The 10,042-nt window shown below is 40.3% G+C and overlaps 1 protein-coding gene across 1 annotated transcript in view; it reads right to left on the bottom strand.

The window, feature by feature from the left end:
* Positions 1–2,288: 2,288 nt before the first annotated feature.
* Positions 2,289–10,042, bottom strand: part of ADRB2 (adrenoceptor beta 2) — a 72,928-nt gene continuing 65,174 nt past the window's right edge. The window contains exon 2 of the mRNA XM_087709631.1: positions 2,289–3,027. Within this exon, the coding sequence (XP_087565757.1) occupies positions 2,993–3,027 (35 nt within the window). The 3' untranslated portion in view covers positions 2,289–2,992. The remainder of the gene's footprint in view (positions 3,028–10,042) is intronic.

Raw genomic sequence — 10,042 nt, 5'->3', positions numbered from 1 at the left:
TGTTGCTGATTTCTCGGGGGTCTACAAGAAAATTACTGGGAGAGAGTGGGAAAATTTGTTGCTTTCCCGTCTCCTGCCAAATTGCATGCTTAAAGTTGGAAAAATGTCACAGGGGTCGGGGTGGAGAGATGATTATTATGTCACCTCCTGATCAGCATAATCACATGTATTATAAACTCCACATACAGGAATATAGTCCAGTGTGTGGATTAATTGGCAGAAAAGTTAATAGTCAAGTGAAGATGGCATCACTACTTGGCATCACTAATGGAGCAGTAAGGGGAAAAAGAACCAACAGGATATTAGTTATCAGTATCTTTCATTAAGTTCTCCCCTGAATGTGTTTCTAGATCTATAGAACAAAAAGAAAACAGTAGCTGGTAGACCTGGATAGATCTCAGTAGATTCTGGACATCACCATGCAATAAATTCCTTTTTATTTTGGTTGAGCCAATGACTTACTTGGGTTTCATCATTGTCTCTCCTTAGAGAGGAACCCTAAGAAGCCAGACAAACTTTGCAAGTTGTTCTTACAATACAATCAGCTAATAAATAAATAAATACATTTCACAACTGGAGAGCAGCACTGATGGAAGCCCATTGTATCTCAACTTCACAGCAAAAAAAGAAAAAAGAAAGAAAGCCAGGCAGAGTCCAATTTTTCCATTCCCTCTTCTTACTTGATACTTAAAGGTGCAGGATCTAAAGCAGATCATACATATAGGTTCACATGTGCATACTATCCTTGAGTGCAAACTACAATACAATCACTGGTCAACCAAAGCTTCTGTGCAGACGGATAACTTTCTCGGAGTTTACAGGACAGGAATTCCTTCTCTTAAATCAGAAGAGGTGAAGAATTCTGCACAACAACATTGAACATGAAATCCATGTAGAAGAGATGGGAAACTACGTCCATAAACTTGACTCATTCATAGAAGAGCATCAGGCATTTTTTAAAAGTCACAGATAAGCCACTCATGGCCAATGAGTGGCATGTGGCTCTCAGTTGCAAAAGGGGAAGTTGGGGAGAAATAGGAAGTCCTTGCTGCCTATTTTACTGATCAACTGCACAATGTTGAGCTGGCTGGCAGGGGAAGGACTGACAGTGAGTTCCTTATTGTCATTTCATCGGACAAATGTCAAATAATCAAGAGTAAGAACCTTTTCTTCTGCATTTTTAAAGCTGAGTATTACTTTCAAGGCTCAAATGTTTTACATCTCAAAATTCTTAATGTATAGCTAATGAAGGCTTATTAGAAAATCAGAGTTTTGAAGGTTCTCTTTTGCTTTGAGGTCTTTCCACTAATCAATTTTTACTTTTCACTAATTTCTCTGGTGATCCACTGTTTTACTCCACTTTATATTAAGTCTGTTCCCCTTTTTAAAGTGATTTGGAAATTCATGAGCTGCCACAAGTCAAGCAGAAAAGTCTAGATTTCTCAATATCCCAAAGAAGAATTCAGTCCCTTCCCATCAGGAAGGGGAGGGGAGAAAGGAAGCAAGGGGTGAGGAGAGGAGATAGATAGATATGAGAGATATAGGAGAGTGGGGAGGGAGGGAGGGAGGGAGAGAGAGAGAAAGAGAGAGAGAGAGAGAGAGAGAGATTGTTTGGTTTTTTAAAAGTAGAAACAAAGATATGAGAAAGAGATAAAATTTATACATATAGAAAGAGAGAGGAGTGTCTTTCAACCATGTCCTTTTTCAGTTATTCTTTAATGCAAAGTGGACAGATGTCTTTGACACTGAAAACTGATGGGAAAGTGATTCTGTAAATGCTGAGTAAAAGTTATTTAAAAAGTTAATAAAAGTTGAGTAATGTTTTTGAAACTATGCGGTACGACTTGGCTCTCTAAAGATTTGCAAGAATAGAAACTAGTTTGAAAATGCATTGTAAACCCATTTTAATAGTGCTTCCCTTTTTATGAGTTCCAGAGCTATTTTTTGTTTTCCTAAACTTGTGATTATCATGGGCTACACTGAGATCTGGTTCCAATCCTAACAATCCACCTGCTGTTGTGTGTCCTTTTTATTAATAGACTAAGAATAATATAGGAAAGTGTTGTGGCCCAGCAGGAGCCATTGGAGCTGCCGATGGACTCCGATAGTGAGGACCCCTATGAGTCTGCTATGGAAGATGTGGAGGACCCTGGGCAGGGTTCAGACTCAGAGCAGGGACCAGAAAGGCTGGTTGGCCACCAGGAGGCGCCTGAGGCATGGAGCAGTGGGGAAGATCAAAGGGAATTTGTCCCTGACGCCAGGCAACGAAGGGCAGGGAAACAGAGGCAGCAGTTACAGAGACAGACTCATAAGACATAGTCAAGCCCAGGTGGTTGTGGCTTGGCCCCTCCCAAGACAGTATATAAGAAGAGACTTTGGGAGGAGTCCTTTTGCAGGACACAACCGTTCGTAGTAATCTGGAGAACTCCTTGTCTGGTCTGCCTTGTGTTCCTGTATCTGTTGGAGTCTGAGTTGCTGCCAACGTCTTGCCAGTGAGTCGTGTCTGGGCTTTCAGCCAACATGATTATAATTGTTGTGAATAAAGAGTGGCAAACAGCTAAGCCTGTGTCTGCGTTCATTACCAGACGGAGGGGGGCGCAGAACAGAAAAGCATCTTCCCAAGCTTTCAGTTCCTTGAGATTTCCTGTGGGGTTGTGAAAGATTGTTTTAACTCTTCCCCGGCTTCTGAAAACTCATATGACTGAGCTCCATGAAAATGTTTTCATTATTGCACTATGAAGGTTTCCCCAATCCAATCTCAAGCAGTACTTTCACACGATGAATTTGGTTTCTCCTAGTTGGGTCCCAGAGTGATTCATTCCCTGCAGATTCCTCATGTTTCACAATCTGGAGCTTACTCCATCTGCCCATTCCTTTGTCCTTCTTTGAAGGAATGTGTAGTTCTCCCATCCTTACAGAAATACGGCTGAACTTGAACTCGTCTCTTCACAAGCTTCTGCAAGTTGCAAAGGGTGAGGAGTTCTTTGTCCATTCAACTTTCAACCATTCCAGGACACCCAGGAATTTCTGTGGATAGAAGGAACTAATGTTAGTTAGCTGATGGTGATATATTGTATTAACTCTGGAAAAGTTATATCACAATTGTTAATTATTTATTAGATTTATATGATACCTTTCTTTAGAGCACTCCACCCTCCCATTTCCCTCATCATCAACATTAACATCATCTTTTAATGACCCCATAATCTCTTGAGGGGTAGAGTCTGGGCAACTGAATGGATATGAGTCAGTGGTGGGTTGCAGGCGGTACACCCTGGTACGGGTGTACCGGAGCCTGCCTGGAGCATTGGATACTGTTCCGGTATGGTGCTCCGGAGGGCCCACCTGCCCACCCCAGCTCCTTACTGGTTTTTTAAGTCTTCGGCACTTCCGCGTGCAAACACAGCACATACAGCACCTGTGCGACGCTCCGCTGAGCAGCTGGAGTGTCGTGGAGGCGCTAAGATACATGCGTGCATTGCACGCAACCATATGGACACCGCTGGGCCCGTTCCAATTGTACCAGTTGGAACGGGATCCAGAACCCACCACTGAGCTGAGTGTTTACTGGCTAGATGCCCTTTCTGTCACCATCCCGTTTCCTTCCTCCTCCACCCAAAATCCTCCAATATTAGGTTGAGTTGATCGAGAGTGATTGACTCAAAGTCCCTTAATGAGTTTCTGCCATTGAGGATAGACCAGAATCTGGGTTTTTCTTCTCTTATTCAACACCTTAACTATCACACAAAACTTGGCTTTTGAAGATCTTTCTTAAAATAGTTTATCGTTCTTCACTGTTACAGTATCTCAAACTGCTTTTAATATTGTATGCTGCCAAACATTATGGAATTGGGTTAAAACATGCCTCTGCATTCATACCTAACTAACAGCAAAAACTCCAATGCTTTGGTGCTGCTAGTTTAGGTCCATTATTTCAGTGAAGAAAGAAGTCACTTATAAGGAGAAGATCTGCCTGATATGGGAAATAAAATCACACAATATATCATTCTGTCAACCCTAAATTTTAAATCTTACATCTGCCTTTTCAGGCCAGTAACCTTTGACACTCTTTTTTCCAGCTTGAAGATTATAATCTACCTGTTCTATAAATACACAAAGGTTCTGTTTCACTGAGCAGCATCGATTCCTGCCTCACCCTGTAGTCCTTACACTATTTATCATTTGTTCTTTTGTTACCCTGATATCATATTTCTTTCTAATCAAAGTCATGGCCCTTGTTCAGCTCATAATCATATTCAATGACCCTCCAAATTATCAAGAAGGTTTTAAAATGTTTTAAAGCAAAATTGCAAAGAACTTGAAATGCACTGGGCTAATGGCCAAGAAAATAAAAGATGCATTAAATCTGCCGATTACCTCCCTTCGACCAATTAGATCGCACAGACTGGGCCTCCTCCGAATCCCATCTGCCAGTCAATGCCGACTGGCGACCACACGGAGGAGAGCCTTTTCTGTTGCAGCTCCGACCCTGTGGAACGATCTCCCCGTTGAGATCCGTACCCTCACCACCATCCAGACCTTCCGCGCAGCCCTCAAGATCTGGCTCTCCCAGCAGGCCTGGGGATAGGTTCCCAATTCACCCGCCCGAGTGTTTGATTGCTGAACGAAAGTTGTGTTTTATTACTTTTCTTTGTTCACATTTTGTTTTGTTTTTTGATACTGCACCCCCCTCCCTTGTGATTGTAAGCCGCCCTGAGTCCCCTCAGGGAAAAGGGCGGCCTATAAATTTTAATAAATGACTCTAAAAAAAATGACTCTAACAAATAATAAACCCAGCTCCATAGAAAGAAGTCAAAAGCAATACATATTAGAGCAAAACGCTGTAGCTTTTTCCACTATACTGATGGGATCTAAGTCAGAGGGGACACACGCTGTTGACCTTTCCTCTATAAACTTGGGATTGTGCAAGAGAGAACACTGAAAATGTTGATCTAGAATGCAAAAGCAAAGAAGGCAAAAAAAAAAAACACATGAAGGAATTCATATTTTTGAAATAAGAATGAAAACACAATTGGGACTGCCTGCACTCAAATGATTAAATCTATCAAAATATACCAAAACATTTGCCCAGGCATCACATTCTTTTGGCTTTAAAGCAAAGCTGGTGATATTTTTTTTTCTATTACCACATCACTTTTGCATTTTATTCACTATTTGAGCTAGAGATTCACAACCTCTGGATGGGATGCAGCTTCCAAAAGTATTGTTTATATATGCCCCCTACCTCTAAAAAATTATCAGATTGGAGGAAAAGAATAAACATGTGGAGTGTTTTCATTAATTATTAAAAGTATTTATACAGTGTTTTTTATTTTAAGTACTTCAGCATGATTTATAATATTTGTAAATGGATAAGATAAAAAGGGTTTTAAAAAGACAGAGGAAAAACAAAATAAGAACAATTCCTACAAAAGCAAATCATAAGGCGAGTTAGAAAGTCAGTGGGAAAAAAGATGCCTAAAATAAATCACTGTCAAGCCTTAGCATTTAAACTACAATATTTATCTCTAAATCAGATGGATTTTTTTAAAACCTGGCCTCTTGGTATGGACAAAGCTATATACTAGGAAATAGGAAGAAAGAACAATTATTGCTTACCCACCTCAGTGAACTAATATGCCTATCAAACCAGAACTATGAAAGGATTCCATTCAACATATTGAGCAGAAAATGTGGGTGTAATTAAGAGCCAAGGTGGCGCAGTGGTTAAATGCAGCACTGCAGGCTACTGCTAGATCAGCAGGTCAGCGGTTCAAATCTCACCGGCTCAGGGTTGACTCAGCCTTCCATCCTTCCGAGGTGGGTAAAATGAGGACCCAGATTGTTGGGGGCAATATGCTGACTCTCTGTAAACCGCTTAGAGAGGCCTGAAAGGCCTATGAAGCGGTATATAAGTCTACTGCTATTGCTATTGCTAAATGATCAGAAAGGATATCTAAGGATAAGATGAACTTAAATGTAAAAATACTTAAGAAAAAATATTCCTCTTTCATGATATGAGAGGGAAAAAATGAGGCTTCACGTTAAGCTGCAAGTCAGAGGTGCCAAACTCTCTTCTGTGAAAATCATTGAGACTCCTGGATTGCACCCAGGCTACAGTAAGCCTACAGTACTATTCTTAAAAGAAAATTCTGCCCTCTTGGATCACGCTGCAAGCCTTCCCAATGGCCCATAATTCAGAGACCCAGAATGGGGTAACACCACTGAGAAGACGCTATGAAACCTGGCTTCTCTTTTGCAAGAATGTGATTCTGGTATCAGCTCTAAATTTAGGAGAACCCCAAATTCCTGGCCCATTCTTTCAGAAAGAATGCTACCTCTTACATTACTTACTGTAACTAAGATATGTAAACCTGTTTCATATCTTCTGAGGAAAAGAATGTATGGGCAGTTATATAGAAAACCCTGTTGGTGCAATAGAATGTTAGAATATTGCAGGCAAACTTTGCCCACTGCCAGGTGTTCAATTCTGACCAGTTCAAGGTTGACCTAGCCTTCCAGCCTCCCGAGTCAGTCAAATGATGACCCATATTGTAGGGGGCAATATGCTGACTCTGTAAACCACACAGAGAGTGCTGTAAAGCACAATAGAGTGGCATATGAGGCCAAATGTTATTGCTATATAATATTTATTGCCTTTATTAAAGCTCACCACAAAAGCTACTTTGTCTGCTCGCTTTGTACTGCTGGCCTCATTTACATACTAATTTACATTAATTCTAATTTCATTGAGACCAAGAAAGTTGGAGTAATCTAAGAATGTCTTTTGAACTACTTTTATCTCAGCCTAATTATAGAGCACATTAGAACTCTGCCAATTGGGAGTCCTAGTATGTCAAAGAAAACATGACCATTTACAGTTCCAAGGGAATGGGAAATACTGCTGCTGTTTTATAAATCAGGAAACAATCTGCATGTTCGATTTGGAGAAGGAATTTCCTTTCCCCAACTCTCTCACACTAATAAATTTTAAAGCTTATCTCAAATGTTTAATAACTTATAAGGTAGTAGAAAATAACAGCTACCGTATTTCTCATTAATTAATTGTTATTAAACTAAAAAGGAGTCATGTGTGATTAAGGATTAAAATATTAATTTGCTGATGGTTAACATTCATTTTACAAGGGCTCATGTCAGGGTAGAACTGCCCAGCTGCAATCTCCAATAGATACTAATAGGGCTTGTGATGGGGGGATGTTGGGAGTTCTAGTTCAAGCAACCTTGATCTATTCTATTTGTTTGGTTTGCTCTAATAATCACGACTATCCTCTTGGAATCTGTCTCTCAAAGAATAGAAATTCTTCAAACACTGGCAAAATTACAAAGACAGATAACCCATAGTCCAAACTATATAAGTTTTTCTGGTAACCACTTCTATTATATTAAGCAATATTCATGAACAGATGGGGTGACTATGGACAGTGGCTGTAGCGAGGAAGTTATATTGCACAAAACCTTCAGCAAACATCGACAGGAATATACACACAAGAAATGGAACAGTGGAACAGCTGTTCCTTAAAAATTTGATGTGTAAAGTTTAAGGTTGGTTAGTGGAAAGAATAGTCTAGTTGCCAATTAGTGATAGCTCCCTTCTAATAAATTCAGGATTGTTGCTTTCCTATACAAGAGTGCCAAACCCTATACTTCTGTGAAAGAAGGGGACAATAAGGGTGATATTAATCAGCCTTGTTGAGTATATTACAAGATATAGAAATTCTGGATCCTCTACATGTCATGGGAGGTAGTATATATAATGTGGAATAAAATTACAGAATATATGTGTGTGTGTGTGTCTGTGTGTGTGTGTGTTGCATTTGTGCTGATAAATAAATAAATAAAGGGAGACTAGTATAGATCTATTTCAAGCTATTTAGCTCTCATCAGCTAGCCATACCCTTACTGGGAATCAAACCTGGGCTGTATTACATATTAGGCAGTTATATTAGCCACTAAGATGTAGGCTCTCCTCCTGTTATCAGCTAAGACAGGGAAATAGGTATGTATTGTGTCACAATTCCTGGTATGCCCAAATATGGGAGGGAGCATACTGCTTCTCTTTTCTGTCTATCGACTCACTCTGGGAGCCATCCCCGCAGAAAGCCATTTTTTTTAATATTGCCTTGTTACATTTGTGCTGCATTTGTGCTGCTAAATAAATAAAGGGAGACTAGTATAGATCTATTTCAAGCTATTTAGCTCTCATCAGCTAGCCATACCCTTACTGGGAATCGAACCTGGGATGTATTACATATTAGGCAGTTATATTAGCCACTAAGCCACAGGCTCTCCATACACACACACACACACACACACACACACACACACACACACACACACACACACACACACACACAGGCTAAGTGGCAAGTTATAATAATTAAATCTTTTAAATTCACATAGCTACTTGTGTGAAGGTAGCTCCAATTTCAAATGTTTTATCCACATATGAAATAGACTGGCAGGTTCCAGAGCTGGGTGACAGGAATAAGAGAGCAAATAAAAGCAAATGAATAATAAGATGTGATAATAGTATTCTTAATTTTTTAAAAAAATAATAATTGCACTCTGTTGGCGGAGCATCATGGTACAATTGTATTATTTGGGAAAGTTTATGAGCAAAATGGAATAGATGTAGAATATCCACATTGTTTATCGGGGGTCAGAATTGCATCACATTATTTCTAAAGGTAAAACAATGGACTTTCAGATCTGTAACTCAAAGCCCAGCCTGGTGAGATAATGCATTAAGGTCAGATTATTACCTTAGTCCTATGTCGTTGTTGGAGCTAGAAAAGAAGGGCACATGCTGATATGCAGAGTGTACAGTATATGTTCACAGCTTTAATTGTATCTTTCCTTTGTTTGCTCCTTTTTTTCGCTCTTTCATAACTAAAGTACTAATGCACATATATGAATGGAGATTTCAAAGTATGCTTATTAATCCTCTTCTTTTCGCTATTAAAATTGCAACTGCGTTATTTTGTTGCAGTGTCAGGGAAGCCTGGGAGAACCAATCTAAAGAATAAGTGGACTTTCCCTAAGAAACTATAGGGAATTTTAAAAAGCTTTTTCTTTGATCTTTAATCAAATTAAATCGTGACTGATAAAAATGCCGGGTCATTTCCCACTTTCCTCCCACTCACAATATAACGGAGGTGAGGGTGATAATATGCAAAGCAATTCCTTGAACCAATAATGTCAAGAGGATAAAATGCTGAACTTTAACTGATGATCCTTGTGCTCTGAATACTGTTATGTCACGGCTGTGGAATGAAGGTTAAATCATTTCCTTCTCTTGCTGCTGTGACTACCCATCCACTTATTAAGCATCGTCACATTTAATTTTCTTGCAAAGTGCTTTCTCTTTCATTCCTGCTCATAACCTTTTGCTATCAGTTCAGCAGGCAGACGTGTGTCCAAATAGTGTTTCCCAAATAGTGTTGTTTGAGTTTAATAAGATTTGTATGAGTTTAATAAGATTTGTATGCCACCCACTCCCTTGAGACTCTGGGCAGCTTACAGGCAGGGTAAAAAGAAACATTTAAAAATTAAATAAAAAATACAATTATTAAAATTCCATATCATGCATTCTGTCTAAGTGGGGCTGGATATTAATCAACAGCCCCAGGCCTGCCGGAACAGCCAGGTCTTGGTGGCTTGCGGAAGGCCGGGAGAGTGGTAAGGGTCCGGATCTCTATGGGTAGATTGTTCCACAGGGGCGGTGCAGCTACAGAGAAGGCCCTCCCCCGGGGGGTCGCCAGCCGGCATTGTCTGGTCAACGGCACCCGGAGGAGGCCCAGCCTGTGCAATCTTGTTGGTCATTGGGAGGTAAGTGGCAGGAGGCGGTCTCTCAGGTAGCCAGGTTCTAAACCATGTAGGGCTTTAAAAGTAACGACTAGCACCTTGAAGCGCATCTGGAGACCAATGGGAAGGCAATGGGAAGCTCGCGGAGGATGGGTGTAACATGGGTGTCTCTAGGTACACCCAATATTGCTTGCGTGGCTGCATTCTGGACCAACTG

The sequence above is a fragment of the Thamnophis sirtalis genome, unplaced genomic scaffold (assembly GCF_051295495.1).
Source record: "Thamnophis sirtalis isolate CommonGarterSnake01/CBP01778 unplaced genomic scaffold, rThaSir2_p1.2 scaffold_3, whole genome shotgun sequence".
NCBI classification, from domain to species: domain Eukaryota; kingdom Metazoa; phylum Chordata; class Lepidosauria; order Squamata; family Natricidae; genus Thamnophis; species Thamnophis sirtalis.
Note: the sequence above shows the minus strand (reverse complement) of the source record. Positions and strands in the feature narration are given on the sequence as shown.